This window comes from Thamnophis sirtalis, unplaced genomic scaffold, assembly GCF_051295495.1.
Source record: "Thamnophis sirtalis isolate CommonGarterSnake01/CBP01778 unplaced genomic scaffold, rThaSir2_p1.2 scaffold_11, whole genome shotgun sequence".
Lineage (NCBI taxonomy): Eukaryota > Metazoa > Chordata > Lepidosauria > Squamata > Natricidae > Thamnophis > Thamnophis sirtalis.
This window is the reverse complement of record NW_028261391.1, coordinates 41891704-41915203: the sequence shown is the minus strand read 5'-3', so window position 1 is coordinate 41915203 and position 23500 is coordinate 41891704. Positions and strand designations below refer to the sequence as shown.

Genomic DNA, 23500 nt, shown 5'->3' with positions numbered 1-23500 from the left:
TGATATAGAGAATGTGAGAAACTGGCTAAGAAATGTTGTTTAACCTCACAGAAAATGTATTGTTGCATTATGTGTGCATCCAACAGAGAGGTCTGGTCTATCCTGACTTCCTTCCCACATATACTTCCAAGATATTCATTTTTATCGAAGAACATTTGCTAATTGTTATTCACTTTAAAATTTTATATGAACATATACAAAACATGATGTATAAAGTTGCATTAGAATTATTCCTTATATTTTCTTTTTCAAGTAAAAGGCATGATTAAATAAATAAAAATTATAATTCAGCAAGACAGATACAGTACTCTGATTCCTCTTCAGGTTCCCTCAAGTCAGTTCCTGCTAGAATGCTGTAGTTCAATTGTTATAATTCAGCAGGATGAGGGATGATAGTAGTTGACATTCAACACAATTAGAATTCACAAAATTGAAGAAAGCTGCTTATAAATTTCCTAGTTATGTAAAAACAGTTTATAATTTTATAATAAAATGGAATCTACTTTCCTTACTGTAACTAAATGTAATGGTTTTATTTTATCTCCAGTGCACAATAAACTGCGTTTAAAGATGATAGAAGAACTAAATGATGGTGTGAGAAAACCTTATACTTTTTTTTTTTTTTTTTACAAATTCTGTGGAAATGGTGAAGTGCCAGGTGGCTGAATGTGTGCAAATGTTGATTCTCTGTTCAAATGGGAAAATCCACCAAACTGCAAACCAAGAAGTTTCATCAATATGTGGGAAGATTTTAGACCAGGTCACAAAGCAAGCCTTGAAAGTAAAGTGATAATTATGAGAAATGTGTTAGAACAAATCTTGCTTAATTAATTTCATCTCATTTGTTTATTTGATACATTCTTTAATAATTTGAATATATAGGCAGGGAGGTATCTTAATTGGTAGTGGTACTTGTGAAGATGATAGTAGACTGCTAACTGTATATAATCCAACATATATAGTTTTATTGCAAAACAGCAAATACAATTAATAAGCTGAGCTACAAAAATATAACTTTCAAATCAAGACAATTAATTGTGCCACTTTATTAGGCTTTTTCAGACCCACATAGATTATAATGTTGTGTTCAGAGATATCGGAGCATACTCAGAGAAGAGCAACAAAGATGATCAAATAACTAGAAATTAGATCCTATGAACATAAATCAGAGAAGCTGGATATGTTTAACCTTGAGAAAAAAGAATGATTGAGAGGGGAAAATAATTGCTCTTTTCAAAGTGAACATTAGAAAAATAGTAAGAACAGTTTGACAGTGGAACACCCGTTTGGAGAAGTGGCAGGGTCTCCTTAATTGGATGGATTCAACTGCTAATAACTAGTCTGTACTTCTACATTTATAGTGAGGCAAGAAGCTTAAGTAAAAAGACAAGAACCACACATCAACTCAATTTAACTATTCTGTTTCTTAACAAATACAAAAGTTATGGCCTCTGCTAAATTTGTCCCTTCTCCCTCTTTCATTCAGTATTTGGATACTCCATTTTGCTTTCTTCTACAGAAGCTTCATCTTTCAGTTGCTGCCGAGCAAACTCCTCAAACACCAGGTCATCTTGGCCACTAACGAAAAGATAAGGACTCTTTGAATATTACACTTTCCTAATATTTGATATTAGGAAACTCATTATTTTCTTTTTGCCATGTTAAATGTATAATTTGTCTATTCTAGGAAGTGGAAGTTCTGCAAAAATGCTGTGGAGAGAGAAAAGAAAGGAAACAAAAAAGGAAGGAAAAGAAAGAAAGGAAAGAAAGAAAGACAGACAGACAGACAGACAGACAGAAGGAAAGAAAGAAAAGAAAAGAAAAGAAAAGAAAAGAAAGTGGTTTCCTGTAGTTTCTTATACACTGCAGTTTGGCTTCCAGATTTTATGTGATAATATTTTGGCCAGGGTGATTAGCTGTAAAGGAGTAAAGATTTTCATCCCAGAAATGCTCTGGGATCCTTCAATAATAAGGAAGGCTGTATAAACTATATTATAGGTATTATGTCTGCAGCTTTATTCCTCACTAGCATTCATCTCCATTGTTCTGTGATGCATTTTCTGCCACTCTAGGATTTACCTTTATCTGTTCCTGTGAGGCACTTCCTGTTCCTGTTGGATATACATACATACATACATACATACATACATACATACATACATACACATACATACATCATACATACATAATCACACACACACACACACACACACACTCTCTCTCTCAATGATGGCTTGTATAGTCTGTTAACTGCTTTTTGATTAAATTACTTGAAACATGGTGTCACTTTGCACTACTGAAAGACTGGTAATCTGAAAGTACCCAGAGTGAGCTATTGATCACTGATGTTGGATTGAAATCTGCAACAGAAGTCAAATTCGTTGTTACATTCAACTGAATCCAGAGTTGAAAGGTATAAAAATAATAATCAAATACTCAGTTTCTTTGATCATGGATCCCACATAGAGAGGCCCTTTGATGCATTGTTCCAATAAGAGATTTGGTTGATTGAGGCTTAATCCATTCTTTGTGATCTACAGCTCTTTCTATCCAACACTCAATGGCCACAGTTCATTTTGGTTTTGCTTGGACTGACATGGATGCCCAGAAAGACAAAAATCTTGTTTGTCTATTCAATGACTTAGATAGATATATAACAATGAAAGGTAGTTTGACAGTTGGCTTTTTGAAATAAATTTACCTTAAGATTGGCAATGGTTATCAAGTTTTATGCATATGGTTTTTGCACTAGGTTCTGTGAGGTGCATTTTGAGAACTGCTGAGTATACATTTTTGACATCCTATTCGATGAAGCAATAGGCCTACAGATTGTCCTCAACTTATGGCCATAATTGGGACCAGAATTTATGTTGATAAGCAAAGTAGTTGTTAAATGATCCACACCCAATTTTATGACCTTTTTTGTTACATTTGTTAAGCAAATCACTGTAATTGTTAAGTGAATCATCTGGCTTCCCCCATTGTCTTTGCTTGTTGGAGCTGGCTGAAGGCCAAAATTTATGTCATGTCATGTTATTTTACATTTTTGGGGGAAATTCCACTAAACTCAGAGAAATTCCATTCTGAAATTTGTATCTGAAAAAATTAAGTTCCCACTCTTCTTCATCACAGATAATACAGAAAGTTCTGTCCTGCAGGATACAGAATTATCAGCTTCATGTGAATACTTAAGAGCGGAATAGGAAGAGAAAACTAATGAAATAATTCTTACCTTTCCTTTTCTGTAATCACATTGAAAAAAAGAAAAAGGGAGAGGCTTAGCTAAACATGCTTCTACAAATATCTGAAGTTAAGAACAAAAACGTAAAGAAGTGCCAATATGAGTGAGAAGAAGGTTGCAATACAACCAAAGAAATGAACTAGCAATTTATTCTGAGTCCCAGAGACACCTGGTGATTTCCTATTATGTGACTGATATATTACCGGGATGGTCTCACAGTAACAGCCAGAATTCAACATTACTGGAACGTGGAGTTCTTTTTAGTTAGTCACCACTGTTCATTTAAACAAGCTGATCACAGCAGGAGTCTCTTTGGAGTTCTTAAAGCCAGCAAATCAACTGCCAGGTAAAGCTAGGCAGGAAGTAAAAAGCATAGTACATCCATTTGTGTGTTTTTGACTCAGTAAATTGTCTTTAAAACATCAAGAAACTGATATTTTGCACAGACTTAAGTACATTCAACTATCTGTTGAATGTACTATTAAGTACATTCAACTAAGAGCCAAGGTGGCGCAGTGGTTAAATGCAGCACTGCAGGCTACTGCTAGATCAGCAGGTCAGCGGTTCAAATCTCACCGGCTCAGGGTTGACTCAGCCTTCCATCCTTCCGAGGTGGGTAAAATGAGGACCCAGATTGTTGGGGGCAATATGCTGACTCTCTGTAAACCGCTTAGAGAGGCCTGAAAGGCCTATGAAGCGGTATATAAGTCTACTGCTATTGCTGCTATATCTGTTGCAGTCAAAATGTTTCTATCTTGGAAATGGGGGGCATTATGAAGTCTAAAAACACCAGGCTCTTGCTGCCACTCTTTGGTTTAATTTAGAGATGTCCTAATAAAGAAAGTGTGGTTGAAAATGCAAATAGTGTTTGCTTTTTCAGTAATTTCTGTGGAAGATTCTGTGAAAGAGGATGCTTGCTTTAAAAAAAAACATCTTGCAGCCAGTTAATTTTATAATAAGGTTATTTTTAACTCCTATAACTTTAATAAGAGTATAACATACATTAAGTAACCATACAATATGTCAAATTTTCCATTGTTTATCATCATGCCTTCAAGTCTCAAAGCTTGAACTAACACATTGTCACCAATCACAGTAAATAACCAACTCTTCCTTTTAACATATCAAGGTCTTTGTTATTGTTAATATTATTTTTAGTGTAATTTCATACTAGCAAATGCACATTGCCCTCAAAACTTGTAAGAAGCATTCACTGCAGTATTATATAAAAATGAGCAAGGCTGCATGTGTTCACTAAATTTATAGACAATCCTAACAGCTAAGCTTGCTGCATAAGAATTAAAAAAGAAATCATACTGAATTCATTAAGGGTAAATTACAGAAAGTATGTTTTATTAATTCATCTATATTTCCTATTTCTAAATTGCCTATCTCCCTCAGGGACAGTCCCTGTTTCTAAATATATGATATTTATATTTAAATATTTCATTATCTTTTTATAGCTATGAAATATAGCTGCTCTAAAGATGGCAATTGAATCACAGTTTTTATTATTATTATTATTATACAATTGTATCACAGCGGCCAGTTGTTTCGCCGGATTTGGCATTGGTTACTAGTCGGGCCCCACCCAGGGGCCTAGGACGTCGTAACATATTTTCGTAATATGCGTGCAGATCCAAGCAGTGCGGCTTTTTGCATTTGACTGATGGTGATTTTGTCAATTTTTAACTGTTTTAAATGTAATTCCAGTGCTTTTGGAATAGCACCCAGTGTGCCAATTACCACTGGAATTACCACTGCTGGTTTGTGCCATAGTCTTTGAATTTCGATTTTTAAGTCCTGGTATCTTGCTATTTTTTCATGTTCCTTCTCGGCGACCCTGCTATCACCTGGAATTGCGATGTCTATGATTGTGACCTTATTTTTCTCAACCAGTGTGATGTCTGGTGTATTATGCGCCAGTATTTTGTCGGTTTGTATACGGAAATCCCACAAGATCTTGACCATCTGATTTTCGGTGACTTTTTCAGGCTGATGTTCCCACCAGTTTGTTGCTGTTTTAATATTATAATTTTTGCACAAATTCCAATGGATCATTTGTGCTACTGAATTGTGCCGCAATTTATAATCAGTCTGCGCGATTTTTTTACAGCAGCTGAGTATGTGATCAACAGTTTCATCAGCTTCTTTGCAAAGTCTGCATTTGGCATCATCAGAGGATTTTTCGATTTTGGCCTTGATGGCATTTGTGCGGATAGCTTGTTCTTGCGCAGCCAGGATTAGTGACTCTGTTTCTTTCTTTAATGTACCTGTTGTTAACCATAACCAAGTTTGTTCACTGTCCACTTTATCTTTTATTTTTTCCAGAAATTGGCCATGCAGTGCTTTGTTCTGCCAACTCTCCATTCTTGATTTTATCACATCTTTTCTGTATTCTTGTTTCGTCTGTTGGGCCTTCAGTAGATTTTTGTTCTTTACTTCGATTAATAGATGTTCTTGACTTTCTTTTAAATAATCAGCCAGTGCATGTTTTTCTTCTTCAACTGTTTGCTTCACTTGTAATAATCCTCTGCCACCTGATTTTCGGGGCAGATATAGTCTATCAGTATCACCACGTGGATGTAAACTGTAGTGCATTGTCATTAGTTTCCTGGTTTTTCGGTCCAAAAGGTCCAAATCAGCTTGTGTCCAGTTAACTATACCAGCTGTGTATCTTATAACTGGTATTGCCCAGGTATTTATGGCCTTGATTGTATTTCCACCATTCAATTTAGATTTCAAAATTTTCCTAACTCTGTTGGTGTACTCTCTCCTGACAATAGTTTTTACTTCTCCATGCTTGATGTTATCCAACTGCAGAATGCCTAAGTATTTGTAGGCTTCATTTTCTTTGCATTTAATTAATTGGCCATTGGGCATTTCAATTCCCTCACATGCAGTGATTTTGCCCCTTTTTATGGATACAGTGGCGCATTTTTCCATGGCAAACTGCATTGAAATATTGGTGCTGAATACTCGGACTGTGTTTGTCAATGATTGGATTTCTATTTCTGACTTTCCATAGAGTTTCAAATCATCCATATATAGTAAATGCGAAATTTTTTCAGCTTCTTTGGCTGTTTGGTAGCCTAATTTCATTTTTTTTAAGATTACTGATAGTGGGATCATTGCGATGATGAAGAGAAGAGGTGAAAGTGAATCACCCTGGAAAATTCCTCGCTTGATATTAACCATTCCGTAGATCTCATTCCCTACTGCCAACTCAGTTCTCCATTGTTTCATTGCCTTTTCAGTAAAGGATGTAATATTTTTGCTAATGCCAGTTGTTTCTAAGCATTTTATGATCCAACTATTTTATTATTATTATTATACAATTGTATCACAGCGGCCAGTTGTTTCGCCGGATTTGGCATTGGTTACTAGTCGGGCCCCACCCAGGGGCCTAGGACGTCGTAACATATTTTCGTCATATGCGTGCAGATCGAAGCATGCGTGCTTTTTGCATTTGACTGATGGTGATTTTGTCAATTTTTAACTGTTTTAAATGTAATTCCAGTGCTTTTGGAATAGCACCCAGTGTGCCAATTACCACTGGAATTATCACTGCTGGTTTGTGCCATAGTCTTTGAATTTCGATTTTTAAGTCCTGGTATCTTGCTATTTTTTCATGTTCCTTCTCGGCGACCCTGCTATCACCTGGAATTGCGATGTCTATGATTGTGACCTTATTTTTCTCATCCAGTGTGATGTCTGGTGTATTATGCGCCAGTATTTTGTCGGTTTGTATATGGAAATCCCACAAGATCTTGACCATCTGATTTTCGGTGACTTTTTCAGGCTGATGTTCCCACCAGTTTGTTGCTGTTTTAATATTATAATTTTTGCACAAATTCCAATGGATCATTTGTGCTTCTGAATTCTGCCGCAATTTATAATCAGTCTGTGCGCTTTTTTTACAGCAGCTGAGTATGTGATCAACAGTTTCATCAGCTTCTTTGCAAAGTCTGCATTTGGCATCATCAAAGGATTTTTCGATTTTGGCCTTAATGGCATTTGTGCGGATAGCTTGTTCTATTATTATTATTATTATTATTATTATTATTATTATTATTATTATTATTATTATTATTTAGTGGTAGTACTATTATTACTATTACTATTATTATTTTCCATAATACCATTAATTATGGGAAATAATTTTAATGGGAAATATATGAAGGATAAGTATTTCAAAGATCCATGTACAATGGAAGTTTTAATTTCACCAGAACCATAGATAGAGAAGGCCCATGAGTGACCCCGTATTTAGGGGATGAGGCGGCAGAATGATGGCATATATGTCATGAATATACCCAAATTCATCAAATTCCACAGGTTTCAGAAAACACTGGAAGGGTAAATAAAGAGAATCCAAAATAAATTTGTTTTTTCTTGTCAAAGGGAAAAATCTACATTTCAACAGAAAAAGAAGGCTATCACATCACCAAAGTATCACTAGCAATAAGAGGAAAATAAAACAAGAGCAGGAAGTAACCACTTGTATGCTACCGACCTGCTATATTGGTCTTGTCTTGCATGGGGTGCATCAGACGGAAAGGCAACTCCATGCTCACATCACTTTCGAAACAAGAAAAAAGAGAGGTGATTCAGGATACCACTGTTCCAAAGCAAAATCTGATCATTTCTTATACACCATTCCTAAATATTTTCTGCTAATTTTTCACCAGTATTTGAAAATGTAAACTAGATTACTATACTGTATATTGGAAGTAATCAGAACCTAAATAAGTAAACCTAATTTTTTTTAGTATCATAGCTGCCTAAGATTTTAAGTTAGAATTATTATAATTGTAGCCTAGAATATGTGAAATAGGCCCCTTTTGGATTTATTTTTTAATTTTTAAATCACAGATGAAACCCTGAAGCTGAAAAATGCGAAAACATGGAAATGTTTCTCAGAACATTTGTCTTTTAAATAGTATGCCTTGTCAGTCACCTAGTTAACTAGGTAGCTTATATATTAGTGTTTAAAAAACAGATAAAAATAGAAATAGAAAACTTAGAAACAAAGTACCTACTACACATCAGGGAGAAGGAAGTAAACTCTGACATATTTCAAACAATTAAAAAAAACCCATCAGGGAACAGGTTATAGAAGCCTAGCAGTGTGAGGGAGCAGAAGTTTTATTTCCCAAAAAATCTGAAAATATAAATGGATGTTGCAGGAGAGAATAATGTTTACAAAGAGGAAATTTCAAAGATTTACCTGGAAGTGAAATCTCCCAGCAGGCTAAAATATAAACAACATTAACTGTACAATGAAACTTACTATATTCCATAGCACACATTCTTAAGCTCAGAAAGCACCAAGAACTCCACAGTTCAATTCAGAGCTATGCATTGTCTTATCATATTCTGAAACTGGTCAGGGTTATTAAAAGCCGTATATGCAACCCCAAATGGTGAATTGTTTTTGGAACAATCCAACATTTTCACAATTCAGGTGTTTTTCATTATATTTAGATACATATTCCATCCTCTTTTACAATGCAAGGCACATACGAAGTACATTTTCCATTTAATCTCACAATCTCATTTTTATGAATAGGCTATAAAGAAATACTGAATGACCCCAATCATCTAACTGCTAGATGCTGGTGATTCTGTGTCTCTTTGGTCATACTTCGGTACCTGATCCATTATACCATGTATTGGCCACCATATTTGAAATACCTAAAATCACAATTTAAAGACATCTGGGGACCATCCTATGAGACTGCAGATTTGTGTACTAACTCTTTCTAATAAATGATCATGCAAGTATACTAAAACTGTTTAATCTGGCTTCACAATACATATTGCTTTAAATAATAGTATCCAGACAAATTTAGAGCAACCAGTGACATTCTATACAGTTGTTCCTTGGTACTCGAATGCTTCAAAACTCATCAAATTGGTACTTGACACATTTTGACATAAAAAAATTGTTCTGGTACTTGTTGTTTGCTTGGTACTTGACATGCTCTGATAGGAAAAGGGAGACAGCTGCAAAGAATGGACAGGAAGTCGACCATGATGGGAAGGTTACTGACATAAGAAAAGGGATAGGTATGAAGTGCTTCCCAGCTGAAACAAAGGGTCATGTAGTAAGTCACGTGGTTTGGGTTGCACTTGTTATTTTTAGTACTTGTTGCACGTCCTGGAATCAATTAACAAGGATCAAGGAGCCACTGTAATGTATTGAATTTGAAAAGGCTATTTAAAATTGCTTATGCAATTTATCTTTATTTCATAAAAGGCAATAACATAAAAATGCTTATAATTATAGCATACCAACTCTGATTGCTCTTACCCTGAGACAGTAAGCTTCACCTTGATCTTGTAAGCAACCAGGATTCCTAGAACTGTCCGGTCCATTCCATCTTTTATACTGTAGGGATTTTTAAAAAAATCTGTGTCATTGCACATTTGCTAAAAATAATGTAGTTGCCTAGTATAGTGTCTCAAGTATTATAACATATTCTCATATCCCATATCAATATTTCTACATTTTTAGGAACTCATTCTAGACACACAGTTGCATTTACTGCTTAACACAGCATTCACTGCTGTGCGGCTTTTGGATTTGTTTGAAATAAAAATTATCTATTTACTAAATCCATATGTCTATAAAACTATTCATATTGTAATATTAGCAGAAAAGTCTGACAGTTAAATTCCTAAAACATTTGACACTTGCAATAAAGGGATAAAGGGAAAGTGGCTGAATGCAAAATGAAACAAGTGTTTTTCTATACTTCCTCTTCGGTTCCAGTTAGTGTTCCATTTTGGACTTACATAGTAGTAGAAGCCAGGTTAGTGTCTTCATCCTTTAGTTTCCCATCTAGTGCTATGCCTTTCTTCACTCGATTGTTTGCCAGCAAAGGAAGAACAGTTATTATCTTTGTAAGCTTGCTGTTTGGTTGGACCTTTTCTCTGAAGAAGAAATAATGAATTTTAGATCCATTCTGGAAGAATGAATTTTGGCTGTCCTTTCTCAGTCAATCTTGGCCAAGTCAGAAAAAGTCAAACTACTACTACTGTAAGGACAAAGCAGACCTTATAATTCTGAAGAACAAAATCTTAATGGATCCCAAAAGAAATCAAGAAACCATACAATACTCTACTCACACATAAACTGTACTATACTACACTAAACTATACTACAGTAAAATGTAGTTCATTCATTGGCTTAGCATAATAAATGAATTCAGCCAATGTTTTGTACCTAATATATAACATAGCATTATATATCTATGTATATATGTATGAATCAGTGCATTTTGGCTTATTCAGTGTAATAGTTAAACCATGGGAGTAGATAATACAGGTAGAGCTATCACATCTGGGCTGCAAAAATTCAGATAACCATAAAATGACAGCAAGGAATTAGAGCTTTCTGTATCTTTTTGATGCCATCCCATGGTCAACTGGGCATTTACAGCTGCACCCAGTTATGGTAGCCCCACATATGTGAACCCAGTTAATATAAATTTTTAATTTCTACGTTGCAATAAAAATAACAACAACAACAAAGCAAAGGAGCCTAAAGCACAGTGCACTTACTCTGATTCTTCAAAAGCCACTGTCTTGGTATAGAAGTCACTGGAGTATAATATCACATTAGCAACTTGTTCTACTGAAGAAGGAATGAAATATCAAATAATCAAATAACAGAAAGAAGAATGGGATCTAGAATATTTTTCAGCATTGCCTAATATGAATACAAGGATAATTATTCAGGATCAAGGATATTATGCAGCTGTTGCTTTTTTTTGTGGTTCAAACACACCTTTCTTACAGAATGATAAACATTTTCTTTGCAGAATGTGCATAACATCTAGCATTTATATGATATTGGCCGATCTTTTAAAAAAATGAATAGGAAGTCACTAGGAAATCCTAGGTCATCATCAGCAGGATGAAGGCAAATACAAAATATTTTCATATTATTACTAAGTCTACATGAATATGTAGAGTATTTAGTAATTGAGTTGAGCTCAACTCAAGAGATTTTTAAAATGTTTTTAAATGCAATATAAATAGCAGTTCTTATAAATTAGACTCAAGTAGACCAGACTAGGAAACCAAAGTTATAAATGCTAACACTTTTATAGTACAATAACAGAATTTTGCAAGTGTGAATGCATCTCTCTCCTCCCTCCCTTTATCCTCAAGAGAATGAGGGAAGGTCAAGTCTGAGATGCTTTCTCAAATTATATTTCTGCTTCAGACTTGCAACTCTTCTTCCTGTTTTTCAAGATAACTCTTACCACCAATTGCAGAAACTGTTTACATGGATAACATATGGTTATTATAACTCTTTCAATCATGGTGCTTTATTAAACCAATAATAAAGGTGAGGACAGAATTGGAATTGCTATCTAACAGACCAGGAAAAAAACAAGGGCCTACATCAGACTTGTTTGTCAAAATGAGTATTATACCTGACACAGTGATCTTCTTCACCGTTTTTTCTGTATTATTTATCACTGTCACTGTAACAGGGATTGGTTCACCATGATAAAATACCTGGAAGAATTTGATTAGTTTAGCAAAAAGTTCATCACACAGTATTTTTTTACATCTAGTTTTGTAAAGTAGGATAGTTTGAAACAAAATGATTGTGTCTTCTCTACAAGTCTTGAATGTACTAATTTATCCTATTAGTAATTCAAGAACACCTCACCTCTTTACTGACGCAAGCTTTCAAGTGCAATGGCTTCTTGGATAGGAAAAACTGCCAGGTGGTTTCTGCATGAGGCTGAGGTCCTGCTACTTCTGGAGCATATTGGATTTTGCGTATAAGCAGGCGCACAGAATGTCTAAGGATAGAAATTGGGTTTAATAGCAATAGCACTTAGACTTATATACCACTTCACAGTGCTTTACAGCCCTCTCTAAACAGTTTACAGAGTCAGCATATTGTCCCCAAGAATCTGGGTCCTCATTTAACCCACTTCGGAAGGATGGAAGGCTGAGGCAACCTTGACATCCAAAATATAAGTAATTAAACTCTATTATTAGTGATTATGAAAGCCACAAAACCCATAAAGATGAAGAAAACAGCATCTGTATAGCAGCACTGATTGACAGCACTTATTGCTGTAGGATCCGTGGTTACAGGACAGCACCCTCTGAGTTATGTGTGAAGCAACAGCAATGTTGCTGATCATTCTGTTCAACAGGAAATGGGACATACTGACTTCCTTTTTGCTTCTACATTTTCAAGGCTATATCTCGCATACAGTAAAGAAGTTGAGATGGAAAAGATATAGAAAAAAAGAAAATAACAAGGGGAAGAGAACAAGGCATTTTATCCGTATGTTTCCTTTTTACAAATGACATGTTTCATTTTTTTTCATCTCCATCTTCTGAGTCTGATAGTTTAATATAAAATAAGGTCTATCTTGTCTATGTTTCTGAGCTTTTCCAGTTTTGGTTTTTTTCAAAGAAACAAGATATTACTTCTTGAGAATCCTTTCTTCTGGATCGTCTGTAGAAAAAGCTTTGACCTCAAAGTCCACTCCGCAGCACTATACGAAAAAGATGGAGAGACAAACAGTTTAAACAATAAATTATTGTTGTTGAATGTATTAAACATCTGTGTATGAAAGAACTCACATTTTAAAATTCAAAAAATACGCCCATCCAAAATTTCAACATAAAACTCATGCTTAATGTTTTCTTCAATGTATGTATGCATGTATGTATGTATGTATGTATGTTATTTTTCTAATTTTACTTTTTGCATATCTTTTTTAAAAAACTAAACAGAAACTTCTGAAGGCAACCCACTATTTTCCATACATACCTTATTGGTCTGTGATACAGTTGGGAAATACTATTTGAGGATTATTTTCTTGTCATTGTTCAGGAGAACAAGGAAAGGCATAGTTCTCTCATACATACAAACATATTTGCTCACTTACAACAATATTATTTGTTTCTATGGTTTTAAATTATTTTAATAAATACTGGTGTTATTTTGATCCCAAACCAAACATATGTCTTCTCCTACAAATACAGTAGTGTTTTTAGGGAAGGCTGATCCTTCATATATATATATATATGTGTGTGTGTGTGTGTGTGTGTGTGTGTGTGTGTGTGTGTGTGTGTGTGTGTGTGTGTATATATATATATATATATATATATATATATATATATATATATATATATATATATATATATATATATATATATATATATATATAAAGTCACAACCCCTGGTATGCCCAAATATGGGAGGGAGGTCACACTTCCATTCTCTGTCCTTCAGCTCATCACAAGAGACCATCCAGACAGAAACCCAATATTTTTTACTGTTGCCTTTTTGTTACATTTGTTATATTTGTGCTGATAAATAAATAAAGGGAGACTAGTATAGATCTATTTCAAGCTATTTAGCTCTCATCAGCTAGCCATACCCTTGCTGGGAATCGAACCTGTGCTCTATTGCCTCTTAGGCAGATGTGTTAACCATTGAGCTACAGAGCTCGACTCCTTATATATATATATATATATATATATATATATATATATATATATATATATATATATATATATATGTATATATATGTATGTATGTAGAGGTTTGTATTGTGCAATAATTCTTGGAGATTTACAGAAGTTTGAGACAAGATTTAAACATTGTCACTCCCATTTTTTCCTAGTAATTCTCTGTATTTTTTAATATCAAAAACCCATTAAGAATGAAAAATGAAACTAATGCAATGTTTTTTTGAATAGCAGAACTAAGAGCTGTTCATTTAAAAGCACTTCTTGCTCTTGTATTTTATTCTATATGACCACAACTTACTTAGTTTATTTCTTAATATAAAACATTGCAATGCATACTGTGAATTCTCACCTTTTCAACTTCATGGGGAGCTGGCTGCAGACACACTGAGCAAGGCAGATAATCTGGGAACTGCAGGGAAACAAAAAATAATACACTTAAAGCATTTTGATTGCAATGTCTTTCATTGCCATAGCAGTATTAGCTATTGGATATAAGATATTATATCTTATATCTAAGATATTAGATATTATATCTTATATCTTGGTATTAGATATTAGATAGCAGTATTAGCTATTAGATATAAGAGGAGGAGGAGGAGGACAACCCCTCCCCATTTCATACAACTTTCCAAAGATTACCCATGTAATTTTTTACTAGTGATTTACTAGAGTCATTTATCATCAGCCAGCCATCACTGTGGTGATAAATCACTAATGAAGACAAGTTTTACTTTGCTTGAGTGAATGAAGTGGGTGGGTGACACTATAAATCAAGAAACAACTTCAATGTTCTGTTTTTTGAAATGCTTTTTAAAAACCTAAATGTTCCTAAACTCAGGTGTTATTCTTAAATATTTACCTATCTATCAAATTTTGAAACTACTCATCTCAGTTACAGAGCGATCCTGAGTGGAATACAATTGAAACATAAAATTATACTTTTATTTGCAAGAGCCCAGTATTATTAGAGATATAATGGATATGTCCCCAGTATTTGCTGGAATATAAGAGGAATAATAGTTCAACTCATTTGGAAGGCATCAGGTCAGGGAAGGCTGTTGTGGGAGGAAATTACTGTTTGAATTAGGGATGAATAGATACTGTATCTGTGAACCTAGGTTGCATATATACAACAACCGTCTAAGCACCCATATCATAGTTGCAAATTGGGAAATGAACCAAAAGGAATAATGATTCAAAATACTCACAGTTAACACAAAGGGGTATGCATTTTTCCCCAGTTTATTTATCAGGCTTTCCTGCAACGTAGTGAGGGGTCCTGGTTTGTCTAGTGATGGATAAATCTGAACTCTGTGAAAGTACAGATCCTTTCTAAAAGTCAGACCTATAATATCAATATCTTCTTGTCCATATCGAAATGCACACGTGAGTGTCACATATACTAGGAAAAGCATATAGAAAATGTTATGGATACCAAAAGTTAAAATCATAAACACCATTACTTGTGTAGAAAAGTCTCTTACTCATTAGTTTAAAGTACCTATTTACAAGCTAAGTCCTTTCAGCAACAAAAACTAGATTGTGTTTGCCCAGTCAACAAAAGCTGGTTAGAAAAAGCCAGTTTCAATTTCTGGCTGAAGTTACTGATGACTTTTTCTTAAGCAAAACTGCAGGATGAGAACAAGGCAAGGGCGAAGAAAGGATATAATTTGTAATTAGCAGCTGATAAAGCATATACTTTGCCAGATAATATCCTCAGGGAAGCTTTGAAAGACTCTTGTTTAAAACCACAAAGGATAGCTATATCAAAGAAAGGATGAGTTGACCAATGGGCCTTATCAACAAGAAAACAACATAATATTGTATGAGTGTGTCCACTGTGAAAACTAGTTGGAAGCTTCAGCTGGAGTGAGTTGCAGGCCATTTACCTCAGTGTGATAGTAAATGGCAAAATGGATTTAGTGGCAGTATTTGATTTAATTAGGATCTATCTATCTTCACCTATCACTATTGTCATTTAAATAACTTCATTAAATACTAACCTGTTTTATATATTAAGTTAAATAATGATAAATGAATAAAAATTTGCTGAATCAGCCACAGTTGGCTGGTTCACTGATAATTCTGACAATAAATATTACAAACTACAATGTTGAACAGAATGGATAACTCTGGCAGTCTTATTATCATTATCAGTAATATAAGGCTCCCAGAACTGGGGGTAAATTCCAGATGACCATTAGATGACAGCAAAGAGTTTAGAAGCAATGTTCTAACTCTTCACTGCCAAGTACTGAATGTCTGGTGTTTGGCAGAAAGGAAATCTAACTTACTACACTCTAATGAATTATTGATTAAAACAACATTTGAGGTTAGAATGATTATAGATCTTTTTTCATAGCAGAGTTCTTAAGCACCTTCAGAAATACCAGTCATCATCAGCTTTGGCTGACAGAGTCAATTGACACAAATCCGAAATCATTCTAATTTTAAATCATATTAATAATACTTTAAGTACTTTAAGAAGTGATTAAGTGTTCTGACCTTTTTTTTCCTTCACAATATCAGGATCCACCAATACAACTCCATCTACAATGAAGAAGATATGATAATAAACCACTCAAGTTACTAAAAAGTTTAAAGTTGAAACTTGCAACTTGAACTCACCTACGGATTCCACAGATTCCACATGATCAATGAAATCTCGCTTTCCTAAGTAGATTGTAACCTGAAGGATGGAATGATTGAACAAAATTACAGTTCAATAAATCAGTTTAAAGATGCTATACCAATTGCTATTGGTGTAAAAGTAAAAAAGAGCAGTTTAGATATCTTTCTTTATTTGATACATTTATAGTGGCACTTTCCTCTACAAACTCAGTATGGCTAATCATGTAAATCAAAGTAGTAAACTTAACCAGTTGAAAAAGACCCCTTAATAAGTTGCAAGTTGAAATGCAATAAAATTTTGATTATCCAGAGGTAAAACTAGAAGAGAAGGAACTCTTACATTTAAAACAACTATTCATAAAAACATTTTGAGAGTTGTGTTTGTCTAGCTTAGAATGGTTGTATCTCTTAAATAATTTGTTTTATTTTTTCATCAGAAATATTTTCTTTTCAAGTACAAAGAGTGCACAATAGAATTTGATTATGCATTTGGCAAGGCAAAAGAAGCAACTCGAATGGATTGACTGGAACACATTTTACTTTCTACTTGGGGCCAAGTTACATTTGTCTCTTCCTGGACAAAATTGAGATGAGGATAAATGACGTATGCCTGCATTCTTACTAACAAGCTTTAATTGATTCCAATTATTATTAAAATAGCTCCCTTCTACATCTACTCAGAGTTTTCAAACTTTATAATTTTAAGATGTGTACATTTTAACTCTTGGAATTTGCCAGCCTGTATGCTACTTGCTACTGCAATTTAAATTAGTTTTTCTCAGTTTCAGCAATTTTAAAATGTGTGGCTTTCACTTCCACAATTTCCCCATGCTGACAGGAGGATTCTGAGAGTTCAAGTCTACACCATCCACGCAGTCCTTCCTGACAGTTTGGGCTGCTGCATTTTATTTCAATACCTGACTGAAGAAGTTCACTGGTTACTTTGCAGAGGAAGGATGGTCCCCTCCACTCATTTTGAAAATATTTATTCAAGGAAGTTTTTTTTTGCTTTCCCTGTTGTAATGCTAGATTAATGGTGTGGTGAATAAAGTGCTGGCTGTATTTAAGATGCAGACTATTCCCTGTTTAAATATTAGCACAAAGTATTTTTTTTAATTAACACTTTTCTTTGTCTAATTTCCTTATTTTTCCTTTTCCTTCCTTCCTTGGATTCTTTAAAAATTAAGTCATGGTACATCATTTCATTTTTTCCTTCAGTCACTTGAGGTACAGGAGTTATTTTTTTTAAAAAAATATTCCAGGAAAAATAAGGAGGCAAGGGACATGAACACAGCTGGGAGAATGCTGCAGGAAAATTATTTAGTGGTGGGGCATGGTAGCTGCAGTGCACACTAAATCTTTTATAAGATGTTGCAAACAATCTCAATCTGGGCAATTTTTTTTTTTAAAAAAAACTGGTTTGGACTTAAACTGCCTTGAGCAGCTTAATTATGCAATACATTATATCAGTGTTTCTCAACCTTGGCGACTTTCAGTCCTGTGGACTTCAACTCCCAGAATTCCCCCAGCCAGCTATGCTGGGAGTTGAAGTCCACAGGACTGAAAGTCGCCAAGGTTGAGAAACATTGCATTATATAGTACACCCTTAGTATCACTATAGCTTGATTTCTAAAGAGGCAAGTATATCAAATCCCTATCTAGTTTCAGTCTCACATTCTTACAGGTATATAATAGTTTATTGCTAAATACTTACAGCTTTGTCATGTGATACCTTCCTGTAGATAACATGCCTTTTAGTGGTTTTGACGTATTTCACACTGATGTCAGAGATTGAGTGATGCCTTGAAGCATCAGTGCAGCTCATCTTTTGATTTATATTACCTGGTAAGGATCAAATGGTCCTACCTCAATAAATTTTTAGACCAGGACCAGGGAATGAATAGTCAAACTGTAAGATCTACAAACAAACAATGGATGTGAATGTAAACATTTTTAATAATATTTTCCTTTTTTTCTTTTCTTTTTGGTTGAAAAGTTTTTCAATGTTTTAAATAATATTATCTGAGGAATCATACAATAACCTATTTAGGAAGTTGCCCATTGGATTAACCCTCTAAAAGTCTGGACTTTAACTTTTCTAATTTCTTTCAGAATTCTCCGTTGCTGTGGATCCTGTCAGTCAAGGAATTCCAGCTGGCAGAGTCCAGAAGAAGAGCCTTCTCTGACGAGACCCCTGACCTTTTGAACATATTTCCCCCTGGAGTGAAATTGGTTCCCACCCTCCTAACTTTCTGAAAGAGCTTGAAGACCTGGCTTTGCCAGGTTGTTTGGGGTCCCAGTGGGGGAATATACTGGAGGTGGTTGATCAACTACTAGCAATTCTCATCCCCCACCACACACACAATGTTACACTTACCCCACCCACCCACATATAAAATTATGGTTGTATTGTAAGCCTTGCAGTGAGATGGAGGGCAAACAAATTTAATAAGCAAACAAATAAATAAATGTATTTGAAAAGCAACAGAATGAGGAAGACATGTCAGGAAGAGCTTTGTACATAAATGCTTCCTTTCTGTTCCTTCCCTTTTTACTTTCTGAAATGTGTTCTTGAGTTCAATATAAATAAACTATGCCGTATACTGTGAAGATTTCATACTTATTTAATACAGGCAGTCCTCTACTTATAACCAAAAGTGAGCCCAAAATTTCCATTGCTGAACAATGCAGTTGTTAAGTGAGATTCGCCCCATTTTATGATACTTTATGCCACCGTTGTTAATTGAATCACTGCAGTGAATCACGAGGTCATTAAACAGTCAGATTCTGATTTTGTTTGTCACAATCTGGCTGGGAAGGTTACAAATGGTGATCACATGATCCTGGGATAGTGCAACTGTCATAAATACATGCCAGTTGCCAAACGCTGAATTTTGATCATGTGACCATGGGGATGCTACAATGGTTGTAAGTGTGAAAACAAGTCATAAATCAGTGCCATTGTAACTTTAAATGGTCACTAAATGAATAGTTGTAAATCAAGGACTACATGGATATTGATCTGCAATTCTTCAATTTTTTTTTCAATGAGAAGTTTCTATGAAGGTTATTATGTTTTAGCTTCCTACATAAGGAGAGGCCATTGGAGACTTGCAACATATTATAATTGTCATTTCTTTTACTAATATATGAATGGAACATAGCTAACAAACAGTATCCCAGTTCAATTTCTAATAAAAAGATTCCTAATTTATTTTTTATTTATTGTATCTTGCCTTTACATTTTTTTTTGCAAATAACTCAGGGCAGCAAACATATTCAACACAACTTCCACCTTATTTTTTCTCCACAACAACCTTGTGAGGTGAGTTGGGTTGAGAGAAAGACAGAACTAGAATTCATGGTCTCCTGCTTTTAAGCTCGATGCCTTAATCACCTACCAAATCTGTATGCTTGCTGCAATTTTTTGAATGATAGGAATAAAAATCAAAGAACCATGAAATAAAAAGTTTTCTATGAGAAATGCAAAACTCAAAGCAACAATTTTCATCATATTATCTGTCAATAATAACCAATTATATATGGATAATATAACATACTGTTGTCATATTTTATGGTTTTAGGTTCAATAATTTAGAAGCTTAAAACAACAACTTATCTCACCTTTTTCCTATGGAAGCTATTAGCAAAATTTATTTTTCAATTATTAATATTCTTTCTTTTTTAATGAGTACAATTCAGTTCATTGTTATGCCAGTAAAAATGGATTCCAGCTGTTCACCTTAGTCTTGAGAATGCAGAACAAGGATGAACCATCAATGCATTTTCAAAATGCTTTCTGCAGTTACAATGACATGTTAGCTCTCATTTTCCCAAGATGGAAGCAATATTATTGAATAAATGACAAGATTTCTTCTGCAATTCTGAAATACCTTCTATACTGTATGTTTAGCATTAGGATCAATGCACTGGATAAATCAGGAACAAGAATAACTATATGCATATTTTCTTAGGAATTATGTTTCACTTCATTCAACAGGTCATACGGATACTTAGGGTGCCTAGGACTGCAGTCTTTAAGTGGCCAAATCTGCAAGAAAAAAGAAAATTACCTGTAAATGTTCCAAATGCTTCAGCAATTCCAAAGAACAGAAAGTTTCACGAGCTATAAAATAAAAATCTATCACAAATAACAAATTTACAGGACCCAGGCAGCAAAATAAAAGTTTGATCTTCTTGCTACGGATGAAGCATTACCTCCTTTAGAGCCTAGACTAGCAATTTGTAGGGACTCTGAAAATCAGATTTGGTGCTTAGGCGGAGCCAAGTTTCAATAATTGAACCCAAGACCAGAATATTTGATGTGGATTATCAGCTTGCGTTAGGTATTATCTAAGGGTTCTAAATTCTACAGTGTCAACATTTCTAATTTCATAAAGCACAAAGACAACAGACAGAAGATTTAATGAGGTTATTGAAAGCAGCTTTATTTTAAACCTCTTCCTCATCTTGTCCTTATTAGGGCTGTGATTCATCCTAGTCAATAAGGAGTAAAGCCTTGTTTATTATGTTTGCGTAACACAATATATCCTTTTGCGCACATTCTTCAGACTTCTATATATATCATTGATCAGAACCATTTCTCCAGTTGAAAAATCCTATTTTTCTTAGAATAGGATTTTAAAATCCAGTTGTCAAATTACAACAACATCTATCACAATAGGCACCTGCTAGGAGTTAGATATGCATCAACAGAATTCAAGAATTGGACTTAATTTGCTTGTGGCTAGGTAGAGATTCTAGGCTGATCCCTCTTTTAACCCCAGGTTCTGCCATTCTTTCCTTTACATCTGTTTATAATATATAATATAATATAATTAATTTTGCTACATTTGTTGTTGCTCCCTTTTGCACCCTCCCTCTATTTTCTTTTATGCGCTGCTTCACTGCCTTACCTTTTTCTATTCGAAGGTTAGCAATCAATTGAGTTACCAAAAATACAATTTACTAAGATTCCACCATATTCATGGCTCTTTATATAGAGAAACATGCTTAAAATTATAGAATACATAACCACATACACATTATCTACAGAAAATAATGTAATAATAAAATAGCAACCAAAACAGCAGTAATATTATCATCCAGTTGGGACTCCAGTTCCCAAAGGCCCAGAGAAACAGCCTATGTCACAAAGACGATCATTCTATCAGTGATAACCAGCCCCTGGAATTCTACCTGAACGCCCATTTGGAATCAGGGTAGCCGGTATATTCAGTTACCATTTAGGGACAAATATGTATATGTTTTTACTTTTGTACTCAACATTTATCTAAGACCCGGGTGTCAAACTCGCCACGTCACATTGCTGTCATGTGACATTTCATGACGTTTTCCCCATTTGTGGACTGGGATGGGCATGGCTTGCCCTTGACACAATTTGACACCCCTGATCTAAGAGAAACTGAGTTATAAAACCAAGGTTCCATATCTATAGATGTTTCCTTTCCCTATGATTTAAGGTACAATTGAATTTGTTTGGAATTTGAGATTTGAAAGTGAAGTTAAACTGAATTAATGAAGAACAATCTAAGAATGAAGAAAACATGCTTTCTTAGTTTTGCATCACCTAGCCTGAGGACAAATCTTGGGGAGGTAAGAAATTTGCATCTTTTTTAGAGCACTTTCATTGCTCTGGAAAATATTGCCAGATTTTGTATTTCATGAAAAGCACTTGGATTATTTTCTATCATTCAGTGTGTTTAGTCAGAGTATCTGACTAAACATACTTAATGTGTTACACAAGACCTACAGTGTTCCTCTGTAGAAACTAAGCATAATCTTGGATAAGCCTTCCGCTCACTGATTCAGCATTAGAATCTTTCATGAGCATATATCCTTGAAGTGTCAGAAGATACCTTTGCCAGATGGACATATGAAAACATTTTTGCATAGAGGGCATTAAATTATTTCAAGCAGATGCAAACGTTCGACTAGTACTAAAATTGTATCAGTTACCTTGTATATGAAGAGACTCAAGATATAATTCCCTGGATTTCTTTCTGTAGAGTTGAAAATGCAGTTATGACCAAATCATGGTTGGGAGCAGTGGTGAACCTGATACAGATGTTAAAGGTGACAGGGCACGATGTTATAGGTGACACACCACCATTCACCCAAATCCAGCAATTAATTTAGAAAGCATGTCCTTTCTTTGTGTGATTTTTGGAGGCTGCAGAAACTGTGAGAATGAGTGTGCTGTGCTCTTGCAAAACCTCTGGATCTTCTGAAAATGGCACAAAAATGAAGAGTTTTCATCTGGCTTCCAGAACATTCAGAAGAACATTCTCCAAAGCTGCTTCAAGAGTCAAAGCCTTATGTGAAGCAGAGCAGTATCGGGTTGGTACCAGGGGCATCAACAGAAAAAGAATACTGCCTGAAGGTAAGCAGATGTTATGAAGCACCCAGCCAGGCAGGAAAAAGACTCATGTGGGGAATTAGCTTTGAATCCTTGCGCAGACGCAAGAGATCCTGAACGGATCCCCCCAAACTCCATAAAGCCTTATCTATCTGATCCCAAAAGAAGGCAAGCAGTCTGGAAAGATTCCTGTATATTAGGCAGAATTGAACACAGTCATTTTCAACTCTACACATGTGGATCTGATTTCTTTTGCACAACAAATTCCGGGAAGCACTGTATCACAAAGCACTTTTTAAAAACATAGACAGATATATTTACTATTGGTTCTGCTGTGCTCAAATTTATTTATATGAAGTATGTGGAAATATCAAGTTTGCAAGCCTTTCACCTAGAAAGTATCATCACAGATTTAGAAAGGCTGAGGGTAACCCAAGTTGGAGGCAATATTGTTAAGACTGTAGTAAACCATCAGAGAAAATAAAATTAAATATTTAGTAACTGTACATGTACAGTATAATTCTCTGCCCTTTAGCATATTAAGTGTTCAGTTGATGAGCTGTCTTCTTCACAAATACATTTTCTGATGGGATGCTGGTATCAGAGGTAAACTGCAAGCAATAACATTGGCTTTGCCTCCTAATGATGATAAAATTATAGAATGTACCAAAATCTTGTTGCTGACATGAATATCCTAAAGACATTCCTAGAACATAAGCAATGCC

At 34.7% G+C, this 23500-nt stretch overlaps 1 protein-coding gene across 7 annotated transcripts; it reads right to left on the bottom strand.

Moving 5' to 3' along the window:
• Positions 1 to 827: 827 nt before the first annotated feature.
• SAG (S-antigen visual arrestin) lies at positions 828 to 21313 on the bottom strand. Of its 7 annotated transcripts, none has more exons than XM_087725657.1 (15): positions 20470 to 21313; positions 18111 to 18314; positions 16394 to 16454; positions 16271 to 16315; positions 14974 to 15167; positions 14115 to 14174; positions 12713 to 12780; positions 11934 to 12069; positions 11692 to 11776; positions 10811 to 10883; positions 10043 to 10180; positions 9558 to 9635; positions 8472 to 8495; positions 7758 to 7822; positions 828 to 1578 (listed from the first exon to the last, which is right to left on the bottom strand). In XM_087725657.1, the coding sequence occupies exons 2-15, from the start codon at positions 18219 to 18221 to the stop codon at positions 1532 to 1534; spliced, it is 1185 nt and encodes a 394-aa protein (XP_087581783.1). In that variant the 5' UTR covers positions 18222 to 18314; positions 20470 to 21313; the 3' UTR covers positions 828 to 1531. The 7 variants fall into 7 exon arrangements, with proteins under 7 accessions (XP_087581783.1, XP_087581784.1, XP_087581782.1 ...); XM_087725658.1 differs by having other exon boundaries at positions 18111 to 18238; XM_087725656.1 differs by lacking the exon at positions 20470 to 21313 and adding an exon at positions 20021 to 20460.
• Between the last annotated feature and the right edge of the window lie 2187 nt (positions 21314 to 23500).